The 22950-nt window shown below is 39.9% G+C and overlaps 1 protein-coding gene across 10 annotated transcripts in view; it reads left to right on the forward strand.

The window, feature by feature from the left end:
- The first annotated feature begins 3137 nt into the window (after positions 1 to 3137).
- Positions 3138 to 22950, forward strand: part of lrba (LPS-responsive vesicle trafficking, beach and anchor containing) — a 194415-nt gene continuing 174602 nt past the window's right edge. For 6 of the 10 annotated variants that reach the window (XM_084365848.1, XM_084365851.1, XM_084365852.1 and 3 more), the window contains exon 1: positions 3138 to 4215. In XM_084365848.1, coding sequence (XP_084221974.1) covers positions 4030 to 4215 — 186 coding nt within the window. In that variant the 5' untranslated portion in view covers positions 3138 to 4029. The remainder of the gene's footprint in view (positions 4216 to 22950) is intronic. The other 4 variants (XM_084365853.1, XM_084365855.1, XM_084365857.1 and 1 more) reach the window with 1 other exon arrangement.

Genomic DNA, 22950 nt, shown 5'->3' on the forward strand with positions numbered 1-22950 from the left:
TAAATAAATAAATAAATCAATAAATAAATAAATCCACCATTGTGGATAACATCTTTTGGACTCTTAAGCTGACTGCAATAAAAAAGAGCCCTGATATATTAGCCATTAGCCTGAGTTAAGAAATCCATCAATATAGGAAAAGAAAAAAAAAAATCATGTTTGTCTTCTAGTTTCTGACTTAACCTTAAGACATACACCAAGTTTTGAAATTGAAAAACAACTACTACAAACAACTACTGGGAATTTACAAAGGGAACTTCAATCTACATACATTTGCAGCAATGGCAAATATGTAAAATATTTAAAAGATATAAATTCAACATCATTCAGTCGTGTTTAAATTCACAATTGATGCAGATATTCTTTATTCTATCAACTGTTTCAGCATTTATTTGCTCCTATACATATCATGTCCCCCACATAGGCCTGTAGGCTATGCACTGTGTTCAATTTATACTTTAGAAGTAATTCAAGTACTGAGTAGTAGTGCCATGATTATTGGGAAATAAAAGAAAATCTATCATCTCTGAACAGGCAGAACCAGTCCCTAGGTGTGTGAACACGTCATGCAGGTGTGTAGCTTATTAGCCACCCCAACTGTTACTGTAACAAAGGGAAGAATTTTGTCTGTTGATAATATATAATCAAGGTAAACTCCTGTACGCTCATGGTGCTAATTCTTTGTGTGTAGTGTTATTCCTCCAACTGATAAATGACTGTGGACCATTGGTGACGTAAACACAAATTTAAGCAAAGGCACTGCTGCAGCGACATCCTAAAATGTAGCCTACATCAGACTTATTCTTACAAACGACTATGGCTCAGCATTTCTGATTTTTTCCCCCTTATTTACATTTCTATATGCAGTTTTTATTTTCATTTAATCTAAAATATTGTATGTGTTGTTTGAACAAGCATCAAATTAGGCTCACATGAAAGTTTTTGAATTTTCTCTTATCATCATTAATGTACTTTTTGCTGCTTTCTGTATGTTAAAGGTGAATCTCGCAAGCTTTAGTTTGTCACAGTCAAGCTCGACACCGAATCATTTGCAGAAATGATATTCTTCTGCTCATTTCGAACAAGATGGATGGAAGAGAGCAGAAGACTATTGCAGTAAAAGGTTGATATGCATGTCTCATTATCTCTTCAGTGCCCCGTTAGACAAAACTAATAAGCCACGGTTCCTGTTCAATTCAAAGGTCATTAAAAGCGTTTCAAAGCCTTATTTAAGAAGGTCTACCTTTAGGCTGCAGTGAACAAGTCTGATGCTCTCAGGTCATCACATTAGAGACGGGGCTTGCGTCTCATGGGTGGTGCCGCTGGCTTCCATGACTCCCAGGGTCCCCGAGGACTCAGCTACACTTTAGTGGGAGGTCAGTGGTAACAGTGACGACAGCTGCCACTGTGGCAACAGCACTCATAGTTGCTCAGCCATCCTGCAGAGCAAATATGAAGTCATCGGTTTGAGCAGAGAAAGGAGAGGATATACATATTATAACATTCAAGATTGGGTTTAATTTGGATTTCATGCAATAACAGATGTGGATGAAACTGGGACCTCTCATGTGTTCACCTCTGTAAGCTTCTCACATGGCATGGGTTGTTGGTGATAATGTGAAAAGGCAAGCAAAGCAGAGCTGTCACTTTGCCTCAATGTTTGGTTTCCTCTGCCTCAGGATGCAGACATCTGTCAATGCGCTTTTGTCGCAAATAGATTTAAACCCCATTTTCTCTTTTCTTTCACTGCTTCAAGCTGAGTTTCCTGCTTGTTGAACATATTAAACTACCTTAAGACATGAGCTTCCCTTTAATTTATTATTTTCAATTTCTAATCGCCTCTTTCTTCAGCTGTTATTTTCTAATGCGTGATTTTCACATCAGTTGCTGAAAGATTAGGCTATTATTGAGTTAATCTGCCATGTAGTATACATAGTCCTGTAACATAACAACACTGGAAGTTTTCCAGAATCTCTTCAGCACACCTTGAGTTTTTGTAATGTAGTAGTAGGTAAAAGTACCGCCCTGCTCAGTTTCTTATCTGGTGCATTTAAGTTCCTTATTGCAGTGATTAAAGCCACATAATACTATAAAGTAATAAGATAAAAGGTCTTCAGTGACCTCAAGACAGACAGAATATACAAATATAAATTTAGTCACAGCATTTATTGCATTTATTTTAGATTTGTGGCAAAAAAGTAGTTTAACTTGCTTTCTTTACTGCCATTATTTACGTCATAATTGTGTCAGCCGAAAGAGAATTACGGTTGAAGTTTTCAGATCTTTAACATCAGTAGAGGTAGTACTACAATGTAAAGGTACTTTATTTCAAGTTCTACATTTAAAACTTTACTCAAATAGGATAAAAGTGTTTTCAGCAAAATGTATTTAGAGTGTCAAAGCACTCATAGTGTTTTTTTTAATTATTACATCATAAGATTATTATTACTGTTGCAGGTTTCCAATCAAACACATTGCTCAACTGTTACTCACCCTCCTCACTACTGTCTCTGGATCATGAGACACAAACTTCACACACTTTAGTTGAGTGCAATAACATTTCATGATACTTACACTGACATCCACTGCCACATACCATCAGTCTGAGTGCATTATTCTTGATTTAAATTTTGCTTCCTTGTTTAATTTGTGACACTTATTTTAATATTATTTTTTGCCTCAATACACCTTACACTTTAGTTAATATCATATTAAGTTGTACAAATGTTATTTTGTGACTAGTAGATGTTCATGTTGTGTAATATAAGCTACCATATCCTTCTAATTACTCAGCCTACCTGTAGCCTTCTATGCATTTGTTCTTGTTCAGCTGTGTTGGAACAATAACGTTTATTTTTATCTGACATGAACCCATATTTATTTTGTGTCTAGCAGATGTTCAAGTGGTATATCATATGCTACCTTTATTCCTTTAAGTACTTAGCCTATCTCTAGCCTACTATCTGTTGTGGTTGTCGTTTACCTTATCTAACATAAACCCATGTGTTTTGGTCTGCAAAGTCACTCTAGCAGTTAGATACATGTAGTGGAGTAAAAAAGCACAATATGTAGTGGTGTGGTACGAAGTAGCCTTAATACTCGAGTACTTGAGTTACTCTCCATCACTTCCCTGTCAGGGTGAAGAAGCATACGTCTGTGCGTCTGAGTCCATGAGGAAGCGCTGTTGATTTCAAGTGAGTCCCAGCGCGTCGTGCTACAAAGTCACCTGAGCGACACACCTGCCACTGAGCTGAATAGACTCAGCTCCCCACTGCGCATGCTCCGCCAACTCAAGGGCTACACTGTCATGGCGCTGACGAGCTGAAGCTACCGGGGTAGATCAGGAAGAGACTGCAGCGCAGCTGGGCGAACGTTGACATTTAAGCAAGTCTGTGGAGTTTGCCGGGGAGGACCGAGCGGACCTCTGTCCTTCGTCGACTTCCACCGGGGCTGCTGACGGACTTGCCCCCTCCAGTTTGTGAGTTTTCGCTCCTGCCAAGCGCGCTACCTGTCAAGTGTCTGGACTCAGTGACAATAGCAACTTCCACCGCTGTTACGGAGATATTAAAGTCACCGTATCCTCGTTTGCCGTTTGACCGAGCGGAGGAAGCGAAACCAGGTTGAGGGCGAGCTCTGCCTCACCTGCTCCTCTCCTGGTTACCTGCAGCGCACTTCCCCGCGGCTTTTAGCAGCATTAATCCATCCGTCTGCTATCAAGTTACGGACCAGGAGGGAGAGAGAGGAGTAGTTCGCCGCGGAGTGAAGCGGTGACATTTCCAGCCTCGCAGTGTCAACGGCTAAATCCCGTTTGCGCCTTATTTTGTTGCCTACTTTCGAGGCTCATTCGTCAAACTGTCTTGGATGGGGAGGAAAACGTTTGGTCTGTGTGCCTGTAGACTGTCAACAACTCAGCTGAAGGGGAGATAGAGCCCTCTTTTCTCCTCCGACATCGGCTGCACTGTCACCATCGGGAGGTGAACAGGTGCCTTACCTGTGAACGCCACCTGTCCCGTCCTTCCTTCCTTAGCAATGGCTAGCGAGGAGACAGCGGGCGCTGCGCAGCCAGGTGATGGAAAGGACGGGAGACCGGGCGCCATGGCGCTCAACCCCGGAGTGCCTATCAGGGGGATAAGGATGAAATTCGCCGTGCTCGCCGGCCTGGTGGAAGTTGGGGAAGTTTCCAACCGAGACATTGTGGAGACGGTGTTCAACCTGGTAAGCTGATTATGAGAGCTCAGGATAGGCCTTAGGTAGCACACTGTCACACTGTGGCAACTGACACTGACATCTAATTCAACGTTTGCAGAAGTCTGACATCATCCTTCATCTGCATGAAAAAGGCGTCGATGATCTTGTAGTGTTTGTACAAATACTTCAGCACCAATTGTTTCATTGTGACTTTATGGCCCACATTGGAAACTGGCACGAGTCACCTGCTAAATTACCTTCTCACTAGTTGCCCTGATCGTCCTTGTTGACCTCATTTTCAAATAGTATAATTTTATTTATTGTATTCTTTAAAGCTTGATCTGCAGCTTTAAGTGTGAGAACTACTGTGGTGCCTTTATGCAGGCTCAAATATTGTGCTACACTTCTTAGTAGCCTATTTTTTCCCCCTTATTTTTGAAATTCTTCATGCTTATACTATTTTTAAATTATGTTTCTTGGTACTCCACATATATAACGTGTAATAATTGGGTTCGCACAAATGGAAAAACACACTGCTCCTCGGCTTTAATTAAATGTGACATGATGACCAATGTCTGAAGAATCATCATGGCAGAAAAGCTGTTGAAAGCAAATCAGCTGCTGTTTTTTTGTGACATATCCAGGTCAGGCAGAGTGTGTATGTGCCTTATCTGTCCACTACCTGTTGGCCACCCTGAAGTCCTTGCACAGCTGTCTGCGGCGTTGATAGCCCTTTGGCTGCCCGACCCGTTGTGAAATGACTTTGCAGCTCCTGCACGAGAATGAATGAAACTGCCGGTTAACAAGGAAGTTTAGCGCGAAGGAGAGAGCATGCTCAAAGCGAGCTCGGCTAGGTAGGTGGGAGGAAGACAGAGGGAGGAGAGGTGAAGGTGGAACCTGCAGAACTGCTTTGTCACTGTGGCAACACAATGGACTCCTTTTTTTTTTTTTTTTTTTTTTTAGGAAAGGGAGGCTCATCCTCCATGTCCGTAGTCACCTAAATTTGTGACAACCCCCACAGTGGAGGCAAATGAAACTGGAGTAGAGTTACTTCTCATGAGGCTGTTGCACGGCGAAACACAAAGCCCTTCCATCATCCAAACAGAGAGCCAACCACTTTTATTGAAATAGTTGCAGATTAATCATCAACTAATCGTTTCAATGACTTGGTGCCTCAGTCAGCTGCAACTTTATTGCATATACTAATAAACAAGATGGAGATTTTTTTGAAAATAAGGCAGGAATTTAAGCTGTAAGGGCAGAACTTTGCAAATGGCTTGTTGAATGATCGTTGAAGAATTATTTGTTGTTTTGTTCTCATGATCTGGTTACATTTAGGCACTAAAACCACATGAGTAGGAAAAGATCATGTTTTGGCTTACAATACCGGTTTTGGTTGGCACAAACAAGGCTGGAGATGTCTCGAGATCTCATTAGAAACACCCAGTTTTGTCTCGACTTCCTGCCAAAAATATCCGCATTCTATCAGCACAATTAACAATATTAATAGTGATTTAAGATGGAAGTATTGCTTTTCGATTTCACAGACTACTAATTATTATATATTTTTTTGCATTTTCTGCCTGGAAAAGTCATCATTATGGCCCAAAAATGAGCTGGAGAGACAGCCAGGCATATGTTTTGACAGGAATATCAGTGCGCAGCAGCTCTGCCTGTGTCACTGGGACTCCATGTTTGGCGCGGTCAGTGTCATTTTAGGGCTTTGAGAAATGGCACCATGCATTTCATTATGCTCACCACCCTCCACGCTCTGTCTCTCATGCCCTCCACATCCTCTGCCCACCCTCCACCCGGGTGATAATGTGATTTACTATATCGGCCACATTCTTCTTTTTTCTCTTCTTCTCTCTTTCGCAGCCCTCTTCGGGCCTACATTGTGTTTGGTCAGCAACATAGTTTTCTCAACACATGAATAATGTGACCCAAAACAGTGTTTGTCATGACTCGTGACACATGTGCTGGGGTTGTTAACATCAGCATGCCCTTGTTTTAAAGAAAGCAGCCCATTATATTGGCTTTGTTTTTGCCTGAAGTCACTAAAGAGGGAATAAGAGTGTATCTCATAGTCTCATTTAGTCAAAGAAGCTGTACCTCACACTGCACATTTCTCTCTCAGAACATCTGGTCCACGCCAGCTGGATATCTATTTAAGCTACTACAGTAAATCTGCTTCAATTAAAAGTGGAAGTAAAGCTTAGTAAACCAGAGAATGGCCATCCTCTTTTATAATAACATGAATAACTCTTAATATTAGCTGGTATCCATAGTGTTTTACTGTTTTTAATTAAAAAATGGTAATTGTCTGTGTGATGGACTGTAGTTAAAGACTAACTTGCATTCTGCTACACAGAGCTACTTCACTAGAGGCAATGAACTTCACAACATATTTCCTAAATTTAATTTAGCTTTTCATGCATTAAAACCAAGAACAGGTGCAGTAGTTCCTACTTCAGGATATGGCATTTTTTACAGCATTTCTCCCCAGTGGCTGATTAAATGAAATGTCAGGTTTTTACACACAACCTCCTTCAGTAAATTTGGCATTTTTGCTGCATAGAAGGACAATGTACGGAAAGTTAGACCTTCTTTACATTGGCTTTCAGTTGTGTGTTATTCAAGCCCCTATAGACCTGTATTCATCCACCCACACAGGTGTTGTCACTTATGTTGTCTGATTAGACCTCTTCTCAGGTCTGTGTGGGTGTGTATAAACAACAAAGCACAGCTCCATCACCCTTCAACCTGAGTTGAGGTCTATTCAGCCAGAGTAATTGAAATCACCTGTGTGGTTTTGTGGGGCCTTTAAGATTTTATTTCTTACAGTATTTATCACAGTTCTGGTCATTGTAGGTAAAAAAACAATTCATTTCATTTCATTTCATTTCATTTCATTTCAATGAAAACGCTATTATTGAAAACATTGACACAAGGCTGCACTTAGTTTGTAATAAAAAGCTCTTTAAGTTCATATTTTTTCATCCCTTTAACCTTTTTAATAGTAGCAATAAGCAGTGTATTTTACACAGAATCAGAAGGACTAATAACTGTGTGAAAGGGCTATTTCCAATTCCACTGAGAGTCAACGCCCTACTTCACAGCACAATGCAGCTTTCTATCACTGTGATCTAAATGTTGAGATTGTGGCACCAAAAACCCCAAACCATACTGATTCAGATAAAACATTTGGTAGCAGCTCCCAGCCCACAGGATCTCACATACTGATTATACAGTATGCTTCCTGCATTGCAAAAAGTTACCGGTGAAGTTGAACATCTAGCAAGCCAGAGAAACCATCAGAGACCTATTTTTGGCTGCCTGTCAAACTTCAAGTCCAATGGTCACTGGTGTTTTGGTTCGGTCTGCCAGCTCTTGAGAAAAATATCTGGGAAACTTGGGCTTGGTAAATGTTTGACTTTCTTCACCAGTCACTTGTTCACTACGTTTTTTAAGGCATGCAGCATGCAGTCGGTTTGTGTGAGCTACTGTGTTGTAAGTGGCTGGCCACAGATTTCCAGGAAGCAGCATTGTTTCTTTTGTCTGACTAACCAAAACAATATGCTGAAAGCTGCAAGGAGCTGCAGAGTAGGGTGTTAATTCTCAGTTGGGTTGTGTGCAACAAATGCTACTGATTGATGCATCCGTTTACTCTAATGTCGCCTTTAATCGGCACTGAAACGCCGTTAGCAAGTGAACTGTCAGCAGGCAGCTGAAAGTGCATAACATAAAATGACCACCCCATATGTGGGATTAAAAAAAGATGAGACAGAAATAAGTTTCCATACAACAAGGTTAGGGCATTGTGTTCCTTTATGATAAATGTGGAAGGATAAGAGAATAAACATAAGCTGAACATAAATCCATCACTTAATGGATAATAAAAGTCCTCATCTACTCCACTGCGATCTGCTTCTGCTATATAAACTGTGTCCTGTGTATGTTGATAGTTGATAGTGTGTTGATGTTTGGGGCGACTGTGGCTCAGGTGGTAGAGTTGGTCGTCCACTAATTGGAAGGTCAGTGGTTTACCCCGGCCCCGGCTGCATGACAAAGTGTCCTGGGGAAAGACACTGAATCCCAAATTGCTCCCGACTGGATGAGTCGATGTGTGAACGGCTGAAATATCGTCGGGCACCTTGGATGGAAAGCGCTGTTGTGCATGTTGGCACCTTGCAACGCAGCATCAGTATAAGAATATGTGAATATGGCATGTTTTGAGTGGACAGTAGAGCAGCTATATAAAGTCCATTTACAGTGAGGATCCAACATGGATTGACACTGTTGGCCTCTATTGTATAACTGAGCCCCATTTTTTAAAGAAGGCACACAACAACAATAGAACAAACCGTGCACAAAAGATCGTGATGTACCAATATCAGTTAAATAATCACTCAATCATCACAGTGCATCTCTCCACTGGCGAGAGCATTGTGTCCTCCAGGACTCTGTAAACCATTGGCTAATGTAAAGCTGCCAGACTTCCAGGCTCATGGCTCCTCTGTCGGGTGACACAGGAGATGAGTAAGTATGTGGAGAGGAATGTAACTTTGGCTAGTAGTCTAGGTCCTAGTGTTGAATGTCTAATTCATATATTCTACTCTCTTTTGAGCTACTGAACATATATGTTGCACTGCCAGTCTAAATCTAACTCTATGTTCGGCTGAGCTATAGCTTAAAAGTGTCTTATGTTTCAGGTATGTAAATATTTCATGTTATATGCTGGTATTTAGTTTCCTTTGTGAAGGGGCTCTGCAGAAAATGTAGACACCTTACTTTGTTGTACATCTGTTTTTATCACATTTGTTCATTATTATTTTAAGGTATCATTCTTTGGCAGAACATGCACGGTATCTGTTTGATGGTGAGTTGTTGCCCACTTTATCTTCCGATCATACTGATGTTGACACAGAGGATCCTCCTTTGAGATAGGCTGTCATAAGTGAAATTAATTGTTCTAAGCTGCATCTTCCCTGTGCTTCTTTAAATAGTCTGCTTCGTACCTTTCCTGCACAACACTGCAGGGGAGAATCATGCAAAGTAGCTGTGCTTCTGGAATTTATAATGTATCAGGTTTTAAAATCGTGAAATTGATTTTTACCAGCGTTAACTTTGAGTTTTAGCAGACGCAGGCTATTTATAACTTTACCAACAAGAATCTAAAGATGGCTGCAGTTTGATTGTGAGATAATTTCTAAAGCCCAAGTTATTAGATAAGTTTTTGTACACCACTTTTGTCATTTTTTATCCAATTTATACATGTTGGTATCTAGCCCTGAAGATGGGTTTGGTGTTAAGGTTTTTTTTGTGACTCAGGTTAGAAAAATGTGGCCTTTCAAATCAGTAACCACTGCAATAACATTTGAGCTTTGACCCTGACGATTGAGCTTGCAGCTTCTTTTTAATTCACTGCCCATGTGCATATGATGTCGAGAGGAATGCAACAAACACACAACACACTTTCCCTTCAGTTGCACACAATAATACAAGCGGTAGGGGAGTGAGGGCGATCCTTGTCCTCTCTCCAGGCATGCTTTGCCCTCTCTGGCAGTAACAAAGAGCCCTCTAATCTGACACATGAATGAAACTCTATCTGCTTCTCTCAGTTATCTGTCGCATCAGCCCAATTCCACGGTCACACCTTTTCCCTCTTTCTCCACCGGAGCCGAAGCAGTTTGAAGCCCTTGAGGGCAGTTGTCTAAATAAGCATGACTGGACTTTTTATAGTCTTAAATGTGTGTGATTTGTTTTGTTTTTACCTTTAATGCTTGTTTCTTTAAGTGACCTTTTTTTATTTCCTCAAACAAAAGCATTGGCATCATTATGGCTGTCACATCTTATTGACAGTTATTGCAATATAAAACACAGCAGGCTTCTTGAGGGTGAGCACACAGGTTTGACCAGCCAGCATGCTGCTTGAACTGGTTCCGAATGACCAATACTTGGATGCCTGCTTTCTGCTTACTATACAGGTAAGCAGAAAAGAGACACTCCAGTCATGGTGTGTCATTATTTAGCCCCTGAGCAGATCAGATAATGTACCCGTCATCATCACCTGCTGTGTGCTGACAAACAAGCATAGGCCCTTAGGGAAAAAGACTGTAAGATCTTAGGGAACACATATTTCGAGATGTTAATGTGAAAGAAACTGAAGATACACTATTTGAGGCTTTTTTGTAGTCTGAAATAACTCTGTGATCGTATTCTATATTTTTTTATTCAACAAAATCACAGTATGTTTGTTTTCACATCAACTTGTTCCATATGACACCAACTAGCTCAAAGGATTGTTTTGTATTTTCCTCCTTATTGCAAAGGACATAGTGAAACGTGATCGTTTTAGGGTGAGGGTTATTTTGTACTGTCACTTTGACACAGCACAGAATAATCATTAAGCTTTATTGTTTATACATGTTTCAACCCAATAAGCACAATTCTAATTGAATTCAGTGCACTTATTTGTAGTCTAATTATTTTCTGCACTTATTTGTAGACTAATTGGGTTGTTTGTACAGTTGGTAAACATGGAGGCTGAATACATTTTCTACAAGACAGACATTATGCTTTCCAAAGTGTCAGCAGAGTGAAGCCCCAGTAGATTAAATCACTGTTGTTGACCTGAAAGTCTGGTTAAAAGGAATAATTACTTATTGATATTGTTGTTTTTGTTATTATTATTGTTATTATTATGGGACAAACCTTTAATCAAAGACTACAACTTGTTTGATTATGACGTTTTTAAATCTGTGGCTCGGTATTCCTCATTATTGGCTTTCAATAAATTGGTGAGGCCAAATTCTCCTAATGGTTCCTGTCTCTCCCACTCTCTCTTCACAGCAGTCAGCTTCAATTTCCCTTTTCAAGCCTGGTCAAATTACTAAGTGTTAAGTGAAAGATTAACCAGTCACAAATCATTTCTCTGCATGTGTGATTGCTGCAGTGATGTGCCCAGTTTTTAGGAAACAGGGCCATAATGTAATCTGCTTCTTGGCCTACAGCTCCCCTCTTATTGTTTCTTCTATAAACAGAGCCAGCTAACAAAGCCAGTTTAACAGAGCACTACTGGTTATACTGGAGGAAGCTGGGAACAGGAACTGTTGGTGTGCACTGTCAATAACCAAAAGTCTGTTAATCAAACAGTTTCTCCAGAAAGTGACTCCAGTGATCTCCAGTTCTCCAGTGACTATGTCCTACAAAAAGCGCAAACCTGTGGTCTGTCAAAGACTGAATGCCATTCTCTGCTGCAGCCCCATTTTGACTTTGTTTTGACATAATCTTGCCTAGTGCAACTTTAGCTTAAAGTACTTACACACACACAGACACATGCACAAGTTACACCTCACTGAACTCTTGCATCATCCCACCCATTCAGCTGCTTATTTAAGTCAAGTCAGCAGTGGCAACAGGGACGTCTCTCTGAATTAATTTTCCCAAAACTTTCCATAGAATCTATCACAGGCTTGCGAGGAGTTGTTGTTCCCTCAGTTTATCCGGTGTATGCCCCAGAGTCGGATGCACCCAATCAATACTGCCCTACTCCAAAGGGAAATGTCGCAGGGCACCTGATGCCAAAACTGCCTTAAATGACTGGACTGGAACATTTCTGCTTGACTTTGTAAGTGAGTCACTTAAAACATATCTTAAATATCACTTCACACATAACATATCTGTTTTTATTCAGCTCCTGTGACACACTCTTGTGATGCTGTCACCAATGAGCTGGCAGATGTTTTTTTCACGCACAAACTTGAGCTGGGTTCGGCAGTACCCACAACACAGCTCTGGCAAGAGTCAAAGAAAATGGTCCACTACGCTTTGTCCAGAGCTCCTATCATTCCTATTATTGTAATGTCGTAGCTATGTGGGTTGTGCTATTATGTGTACACTTTCCTGACTGTCAGAGTTTGGCTAACTGACCCACATAATGTATGTTCTCGTGCTAAAACATGAGTGGCATATATTTTTGTTTGAGCACATCAGTCCAAACTCTGTGTATTTTCCATCCCCCAGAACACAGCACTTCAACTTGGGCGCATAAGTTTATATTTGACCTGGGTCATGAAGCTCACTGCCATTTTTTTAAATCAAGATGATGTGCATTCACTCACAGGATATGTCAACTGTGAAAAAATGTACCCGCTGACTAATATCACACACTATTGAAACACATGCACACACCATGCAAACATCACTCCTGCCAGCTTAATGTGCTAAGCACGGTGGTTAAATTGACATGCTGGAACACTGGAGCAGAGCTTTTGGCTAAACAGGAGGCAATATTAACCCCCTGGCCCGCTATCTTCTCTTCACAGTAGGGGGTGTAATGATATGCTAATAATGCTTGCCCGCTAGCCAGGTTTCAGTGTTGGATGCTGAAAAAATGTGTGAATATTAAAACATATGAAATGCTGCTCCTTTTTATAAAATGAATGAGCCTTAAGGTATTGGCTCACCTGAGTCCCGGTGGGGGAGATTGCTCCAGTGAAAACACAATATAATTGTTAAGTGAGATCGCTGAAGCTTGTAACAGGTTTAACACAGAGTGACACACATTTCTATTTCTCTGTAGTGTTTTGTTGCACTGCCTTCTACCTGTTCTACTCTGATAGAATTGGGAATTTGGCGAGTTGTCTTGAAATGATTCAGCACAGCCCGAAAACTTTCCAATGAAATTCTTTTCTATTGCCATAATCATTGTCTTTCAGTGTAGGGCTTGATGCCAGACCCCTGCAAGCTTTACTCCAATTGATTGAATCAATTTTGTTATGTTTTTTTGTAAATCTTTACAACAAGCAACATCTGTAAAACAGGAGCTATGAGAGCCTGTGGAATAATCACTGCACTAAGCTTGTCTGCTTGAAGCAGTAGTTGAACTGTAGGTTTTGTATTGAACACTGACTGCCTCCATGATGGAGGTCTGAGAGCATTTTTTAGTTAAGTAGGCTATCTAGTAATCATTATGGATTTCCCATGGCATGGTTTTTAGTGGGTTCACACTGATATAGGCTAATAAAAATAACTTTAATTTGTAAGAAGGGGAAATTAATAAGGCTAATTTTTCCAGCCCCCACAGTGTCCATTTTGAAAAATGTAGTTGTTTGTAGCAACTACTTCGTTGAGTCCATAATGTGCCGTAGGGATAGGGCAGTTGGATGCTCTTGAAATCCTGCCATCTTAGCTTTATGATTTCATGGAAGGGGTGAAACTACTGTATATTTTACCACCAACAAATCAACCTTTGTCTAACAGGGCTGCTGCTGAATACTGACACAATAGTGACCATTTAGCAGTTTCTTTTCCCTGCCTGCTCATAAGCAAATGCTGTAGTTGCAGCCTTGCCTGTGGCGTATTCCTCTGTATAAGTCGTGAGATACACTGCATGATTCTACTCTTCCTCCCTCCAGCCCTTAGTTGTTTGGTAATTTAGTCTGTCCATGCATATAAGTCAGCTATACTTGTGTGATTGAACTGTCATGTTGAAACTGGGTTCGGTTGAGGTTAGACTCACATTGGCAGAAAAACCACACCCTTTCGATTGCATGCGTACTGTATACAGGCTTTACCTGCAAATCTACAATGTGTGTGTAAGACCATATGGCACAGCAATCCAAACTGGCTGGAAATTCGAGGGTGTGATTGTGTGAGCTTGTGTGAGTCTGAACGGCAAAGATGTTACCGGGCCTATTGATCGATGGCTTAGATTAGGTGTCGACAGAAAGAGGCCTGTGGGCCAAATCTAGCCCTCTGCCAAATTTATTTGGCCATCGTATAATCTGACATTTTCCTCAGTGCGCGACATTAAAACTTTATCATGTGTCAGAAATGTAATCTAGATATAACAATGTAAATGTAAATCCTAGCACATGATTACTGTGCCTTGCTGTGTATTGTGTGTGAAGCTATTTAAAAGGCCATACTGTAGACAGTGCATGGTGCTGAAATTAAGGAACCAGATAACCTAAAGATGAAAATAAAGTGACTTAGTGTTAACAACACTGTTGTAATATAAGTTTAACTAAGATACATTTGAACCTCACAAGAACAAATGTTGACAGTTGATGGCGGTCGGGGCTCCTTGGTCTTCTTTGCTGGGATATTCAGAGATTCATGTGCCTTTTTTGATGGTTCAGCTTTTTGCTCGAATTTTTGGGCCTGTGTTGTCATTGTGCTATACAAATAAAGTCTGATTGATTGACTGCCAGCCCATATCAGTCTTTTTTGGCATATCCAGATTGTGTCCAGATTGAATTTAGGATGTCTGGACAGCAAGAAAAACACATGAAAAGCGATTTTGCAATCGCATCCAAACCACATTTTGAGTTGGTTTCGAAATGCCATTAAAATGCGATTCGGGTGTTTACAGATCCATCTCAGTCTAGACACTTTGGCTGCTCCAATCAGATTTGAAAGCGTATTTTGCGTCACTCCCAGCATGCCAAATCCAGACTCATGGAAGTGCATCAGAGCAGCTACAACATGTAGAACAACAGTCCGCGCACAAGCTTGCTGACATAATTTTTTCAGCTCCGCGACTTGAAAGTGCGATTGTTTGTTTTGTCATACTTCTGTGTTGGAAGCTGCGTCATCAGCATACGTAGTCACTGACGCTTAAGTTGTTACCACAGCAACCCATGGAGATCTGATCACTTGCAAATATTAGTGTGGACATCTGTCTTAAAAATCTGATTTCCCTGCAGTCTGAACATAGCCATAGAGGCCTGTATCTTCACTGTAGCTCTAACTCTGTGTTGGCTCTTCAGTGAACATTGGCTGAACCTGACTGTCAACCCCTAGATGGTTCCCTCTCTACCCTTGACCTGCTTTCACACTCTGCATCAGCAACTCATCCATTGCCAAGGTCTGATATGCAACCTGTAGGGAATACAAGCAACACATAAGAGATGCAGCCCATAAATAAATACTGCGCAATCAAATGTGAAACACTGTTTACTGTTGAAAATGTTCTGGTTCTGTCTCAGTAGCTTGGAGGGGATTTTTGATCAGACACTTTTTTGCCAAACCACCAAGGTCTTTCTTCTCCGTCTCTAAACTTTATGTCACACTGTTGCACACTGCAAGTTGATTAGTTTTATTTTCAACTTTTAGACATTTTTTCTACAAGTTAAACTTTTGTATAAATCTGTGCCATGGACCCATAAAAAAATGCTATACGTCGAAGTCTCGCAAACCATAAAAGGAAGCTCCTCACCTCCTGGTTGCAGTGATTTTGCTGTAATGTCAGGCAATTAAACTGTAATTGATTTCAAAGTAAATCAGTGTCATCCTTTACTTCTTCTTTTTCGCCTCATGTAAACAGCAAAGCTTTGCTCCCATTATTCATATTTAACTCAATGTCAAGTTATTCTTACCTGAAGTTTACGCAAACGTTTTTGCGAAATACTTTCCCACGAAAGCACAAACAAAAGCGTATTACATTATAGTATTACAGTATTTACTGTACAATACAGTTTTTAAACAATATCTTCTTCAAACATTTATTTACACAAAAGTGAGTTTGGATCTCTCTAATGCTCCCCCTCTGAAAGATCATTTCTTGCTTGGTTTGCATTTTCTCGAAGTATCAGGCTCTGCTCTAGGAGAAGGGGGAGGAGGATGTGCGAAGGTTGTGGAAGGTGGAGGAGTGTGCACACTGCAGAGCCTAAATTAATGAACTTGTCTGGGTATAAGGGTGAGTTGAAGGCCATGCAATGCACACCCAGATATTTGATCATGTGCCAGAACCACGGAGTAGGCATTTCTGTCAGTGTCGGTATTGAAGAGGAAGAGAAGTGAACGTGTATTTTTTTCATTTGATTTATCAAATAACTGTTTTGTCTTATGATCTAGATTTTTATTTTCTCAATGCTTTCATTAGGTACTGAGCAGTTATGGTATTTCAAGAGTGTTATGATGGAGGTAACTGAAGGTAATTATGTTACTGCATATAACAATTTGGCAATGCAACCATTTCCACAATTTTGCATTCTTGTGTTGGATGTGAAGGGGAGTGGCTAATGGCTAGTGGTTCGGGCATGCCACTTTCAGAAGCCAAAAACCACCCCACAATTTTTATCAATCATTAACGACAGGTGAAGCAACTTATTAAAAAGGATCCAGGTTAAATTTAATTGACATTAAGTGGTTATTATACTTACATATTCATATTTATTTCAAATTTCGCTCTACAATTTTCCCGTGGTCATTCACGCTCACCGCTGCAGGAGCTCCATGCCCCCAAATTTGAGAACCAGAGCTTCCAGAGATGACAGGAAATAGGATGAGAGAGGGCGATGAAATGCATTAAAGGGCCAAATTGTAATTTGTCCAGCAATTGGAAGTCATCACATAATCCTTAGCTGTACATTTTTATAAATTGAAACATAGCACACATGTAAAAGCATTATTTAAAACAGGTGTACATCTATTGGGATATCTGTCCCTTTAATTCTGGCTGAGTTATTTAGTAACAGCTGCTTACATTGTAAGCACAGATTGAGCCTATTAACTGAGATCTAGGAGTAACATGTAGTGAAGGGGGAAGCTGTTTGTTGAGGCTATTTCTGACTAAAATCCCAAACTTCCTCTCACTGAACTTCTCATGACCATTTGTATTTAACCGTGTCTTTATCAACTTCAAAAGATGAAACATTTTGGTAGAATGAGCAACCGCACATCAGGACATTTGGTCTGACAGACATCAGTCGGGTCTGTCGTCCTTTAGATCCCACCCTTCATAACACTTACGTAATGTATTAGAGGGATGTTTAATAGATTTACTGACCCTATCATTCTGCACAAATGCCTATCGCAAGTTACCACACAGATTTTATGGGGGGATTTTTACTTTGTTTTTGATGTGTATTAGAAAGAATAGATAAACCAACATATATTTCTCATCATGTCATAAGCCATGTCAAGCTTAAATCCAGGAGCCCTTTTTAGATGTCAAAAAAATGATGCAGTAACCCATAAACGGTGGCTGTCGCGACATCAGGTCATGCCATCATATATCTACTGGACCATCAGACAGGCAGCACCTGAACACAAGCCACTGAAAGTAAATGTTAAAGGGTCGAGTTTGTTCATGCTGGAACATCACCGAGGTTATCAATTTGGCATTTCACCTCACAGATGTTTCATTGAATCAAGCCCAAGTCATCAAGGTTCAATAAAAGTTTTGTTGTCCCAGAGGCAACTGTCTCCATAAGTGTAACATCCAAAAACAAGGCTGTGTGCTGCTTTTCTGAAGATCGAAGTGGAGGTTTTGCTTGTTTTAGCCCTGCTTATTCATTATATACTGTATAAATACAGAATACTATATACAATACTGGTGCACAATGTTTGTCTTACACTATAAGCTGCCATTAGTTTCAGTAATTTTTAATATTGAAAATCCACCTTCAGACAGTTACACTAACACATACTTGAACTACGAAACCCATATGTCTTTTCTGAGGGATTGCCTCCACATCAGGATGGCAAAACAAAGAAGACTTGTATGCTCAAGGTGATTCACTGCCATTGTACTACTATTTGTACCCCAATAGCTTTTAAGATCATCCTTTGTTGACCAGAGTTAATGAATAGATTTAGGAAGCTACAGTGACAGCTACGCACAAACCACAGGAAGCCGGTTAGAGTGGAACAACGATGTTAGGATATGCTGCAGACAGTTTCCTGGTTCTCCATTGAAGGTTTCTCCCTCAGGAAATTGTTTAGCTGAGGTGCTAAACTGCTCAGATCCTGACACATCTTGTCTCTTGATAATTGTATGTAGTAGATAATGGTGTTAAAAGTAGTTGCACTCCATTAAAATTTGCTGTGCAAAAGAGCATCACTGCTCCTTTTCTCCAAAGGTTCATGTTTTATATTGTAAAAGTGTATTCATTTTTCATGATGTCACTGTTAGAAACTCTGCCATTTCTTTAAAGCAAATGAGATTGAGTATTTTAGGCTTACAGCTAACATTTGCTTGGTTCATACATCAAAGCAACTAATCGTGTTAGTACAAAATTCCCTCTTTTTTTGTTACTGTCCTTCCCCTGCTGCTCAATAGGGAAACACTGTCTGAGAAAACAAGAAGGGGACATTTATACTTAAAAGACATTGTTTTAGCTTCAGATAAACTTCAGTCCCCAATCACTTACATTAAAAGTTCATTATGAAGGGATCTTTCAGTGGTCAGTATGAACAGAAAGAATGACTACATGAAAGAAAGAAAGCTTTACACAAGAAAAACCTCTTATTGTTAATTATTAGCACCCGACTATTGTTTTAAGATGGACAAAATTGTGGGCTATCCTTTAAGGTTACACACATAAGCATTTACTGTTAATTTACATTGGGCTTCACCTTTTACTAATTAAGGTGGGTTAATGTTGCAATTCTCATTCCACTCCTCCATGCAGGCTAGAACTCCTCACTAATGTTTATCTCTTTCCTTCTTCACCTCCCTGATCCAGCTGCTATTTTTAACATGTTGCACCCGAGCCAACCCTCTACTATTTACTGCCACTATGCAAACTACAATCGAGTTGCTGTGTCAAACAATGAAATTCTTTGTTTACCTTGTGATCAAAACACCGCTCTCCATGACTGCTACCTGGCAGTCGCCTCACACTGACAGAGGAAATATATTTTTCAGCATGAATTTTGTTAATACGTGACATCTTATTTCAGACAGAAGCCACATACAGATTATCTGTTGTAGAAAGCAATTTGATCAATAGATCATATTCAAGTTTAATTTTGATTTTTAATATCTCATTCCATGAGCAGATGACTTTATTTGGTCAAAGTTGTTCTGTAGAATGAAAAGATTGCACTAAAGCCTGGACTCTAATGTCTAATGAGGACCATTTCCTGACGAGCCTTTTCCTTTTGTTGACAGTAGCAGCCACCCTGCAACTTGAGCGAGATTTCTAGATAGACAGGACAAGCTACAACTACACCTCTTTAAGTAATGCTTCGCTGGTGGTTTATTTGCTTAATGTTGAAAATGGCACAAAAAAGCATCTTTGTACAAGTTTTCCAAGTGCTCGTACTTACGTTTGTATATTGTTGGATCATTGTCATCACCACGTGTGATGAATACTGTTGCTATAGATTAGTTATGAAGACAAGTTATGAAATACTATTAGCTATTTGTTCATTTGAGGCTAAATGTCATATTTTTATGATTCTTTGTGTGTGTTACCCTCACCGATTGCTTATTTTTTTACTGAATTGGGTTGAAATTTGTCCTGAGCATCCAATAAACCCTGAGGATGATTTGTAACATGTATTCATCTAGTCAGATCAGGCAAGTTTGAAATTGTGAAATAATGCACGTATTAAGCTAACGAACTAAGATTAGTGCCCAATTAGTGATTGGTGAGTTGCTACGGATTGACCCAATTATAAGTTATGTTTTGGAGGATAATCATAGCATAATTAGCAGCAAGCTTCTCAAGGGAAATGCTACAGTACTTGTGATAGCATCACATGTTACAGTGTCAACAAGTTAAATGGAAGGTTAAATGCTGTGATATCATTGACATCCTCTCTTCCATTTGGACAAAATGTACTGAAGGTCCTTATTATGTAGTTGCTTTCCTTTTTTCTTGTTTATGATTTTTCTTCCGTCAGACTGTGCAGACGGCATAGTAGAAGTACAGGACAAATGATGTGTGATTGCATGAAAGAGTTCAATTTAATATAATGCAAAACAGCATGGGGCACGCAGGCCAATTATGTCCATCTGTTATCTACAGTTTTCTGCATGTTGTACCCAACTTGTGTTCTCAGGCAGACAACAAAGGAAATGATGTGTTGATCAGACGACTGGCGAAGCATTATCACATCTAATGTTGTGTTAAAATGACGGCCAGCCATCGTTTTAAACAAAAGCTTGGCAGGTTGCCCTTCTGAAGATATTCTTAGAAATCCAGCTATTAAAATCTCTGTGCACTTACCGTACCTCTCCTCTCTTTCTGTCATCGTTTGTCTCTGAGGAAAGCAGCACCGTGGCACTGACGAGACAAAATGTTCTCAACAGTGTCAGATGATCAATCTTCCAATTCAAAATTAAATTAATTCAACAATAATGAGTAAAAATCCAAGAATAAATTATTAGTTAGAGCTGCATAATCACCATTTGTTAATTAATCCCAATGTTAGCTTCCAACACGAAAAGAGTATTTGGTGCCACTTTTATAAAATGTGCATGAAGTGTATTGGGAATAACAGTTTGAGGTATTATGAAGTGAGTCAGGAGAAAAAAACAAAACACTGAACCATTGTTTTCCATGGTCACTGCATGCATAATTGTCACCACTTTACCTTTTACCCCTGCTTTGACAAATGTAGAGTGGCAGGCTCATCGACCAGGCGCGATGTTGGTTTGTTGTTCTGTGAATATATTTCAACAGAAGCTAGTAACACACCATGTTACAAACCTGTAAAACTGATAGTAATCCATAAATCCTCTTGAGTTCTGTGTCTTTTGTTGTGTATTTTTGGTAGCCTTGAGGAAGTCTGTGTGAGGTGTGACAGCTGCAGACTGTAGAGAGTAGGGCTGGACAATATGACAGACAAATGTTATCTTGATCATCATCATGTGATAACATTTTGTCATGATGCATGACAATAATGCAAAGAGAAAAACATGGTAGGGTTTTCAATAAATGGGTCCTTCAGTTTAAGTGCAATTTTCAGTTTCATAGCTTTATTTTATAGCACACTGTATTGTTCTTTTCAACTCTTGTTAGAAGGATCCTCTGACCTTGATGGATCTTACCAAGTAGGGATCGGACAATATAAGATTTGATCGCAGATTACGATAAATAAACTCTCAGGATAAATCTTGTCAATTGGGATATTTGAGAATATCCTCATGTATTGTGAGTGACTTGAAAAAGCTGTCTAGCTCGCTTACGTACAGTCCTATATTGTACACCTGATTTTATTTTGAAATGCCACAAAGGAGAACCTGCATCTTTCCAGTCATTAGAAAATCCTAAGCCTCTCATCGCGGCTGAAGGCTGTAGGAATACCATGGATACCAAACAAAAGAACTACAGGGAGATGAGGTGCCCGCCTGCAGAACCTGCCTGATTGTAATTATTTGAAAAGGTTTCAATAGTCATTTTTCACAGTATCGATACACCCGTACCAGCTGCGTATTTTCGCTGTTCTCTCCAACAGGGAGTTGACACATGCAAAGCTGTAGTGCACACACCTGAACTGTTGTCACTTTTTCCCTGGGGTATTGAACATGATATCAAATATTGATAACGCTATGCCTGTTACCAAGAAACTGATATATTGCCAAACCACCAACACACAGGAACATTGTCATCAATTCAAGTTGCACTGTCGCTCTATAAGCCAGCCGTCATCCCTCGTTTTGCACTTGCACTGCTCTGTAGTGTGTATTTGTTTAGTTTCAAGTTGGTGAACTTCCGTTTCCTGCTGATACACAATTGGAACAAGATTACACCAGCCAGATATTTTGCAGATATTTTCGTATCTTTTTTTTTGAGCATTTTAATTTTTCTGTGCACACCAGGTGATAATAGATCATTTTTTCAGAGCCCAGTGTTTGTAGAAACCATTTTCACAATTTTTACAATTTATCCAAGTAATTACCATTTTATTTTCCCAGTACAGAACAATAAATGAACGTCATTAATAAAACAGTCCTGTAGTTAAAATGCCTTCAATTGTAATAATCCTTTAAACTCTTCGCTGTAAATGGGTTCTGGATGATTTATCAACAGAAATGTTCCATAGAAATTAAGAGATTTGTTAAAATGAACAATATGCACGAGCCAGACTTTAACACCTACGAGCTCGAGCAATTCACCTTGTTCATCACTGCCCTTACATATAGATTATCTACATTTTCACTTTCACTATTTCAGGGACATTATATATGCATTATAACCAGAACGTGATATAAAGCATGCTTCTCGTCTCACTGTTCCCACTCATCTACTCCATCAGAAGCTCATTCTCTCCTATCAGCAGCGCAGCACTAGAGGGATTTGAGTAGGACCGATTATTTGGTTGACCTCCCTGTCTGCTGGAGCCATTTCAGCGTCTCACATCAGCAGTGAAGAGCGCAGGATTATAAGATGTTGTCATATCACGAATCATGTTTTGGGTCACTGTGATGGATGTTTTCAGTTTGGGAAGTGTGGAGGGGGGCTCTCGTGGATGAATAAACCAAACTGCCTCTGGTTTGACAAGATGGCTCGTTAAAAGAGATCCAGTTCGAAGTGCTGTTGAAAAAGTAGGCCACTGATGTGCGGTGAGAGTATGGTCACTCTGACAGCCTATTTGTTTTGTATTTTGTTCCCTTGTTTTATTTGAAAATGGATGGAAAACAAGAGTGAAGCATGCATAACACATACACTGGCATTTGCAGGCCTCTTGTTAGGGGCTAATTTAACTTTGACATTTACATGTTTTTGTCATGAAAACACTAATTGCCGGCACTTTAATAAAATCAATCAAGCATCGGATCATTAATATCTTTCCACAGAACCGTCCTCTTGTCTAACAGTGTCTAAACTGACATTTAGTATCGAGTGATAGATGTACCGATTGTTCAGAGCAATTCAGATCCATCTGACAAACTGGAGACATGCGAGACATGAGCACAGATTTGTCACGGACATTCTCCTATTGTTCATGTCTGCTGTTGTCTCCTGCAGGCCAATTACTTTATATTCAAATGATTTCACCCATAGAGTTAATTGCAGT

Source organism: Pagrus pagrus (genome assembly GCF_965226575.1).
Source record: "Pagrus pagrus genome assembly, chromosome: 2".
Classification (NCBI taxonomy): domain Eukaryota; kingdom Metazoa; phylum Chordata; class Actinopteri; order Spariformes; family Sparidae; genus Pagrus; species Pagrus pagrus.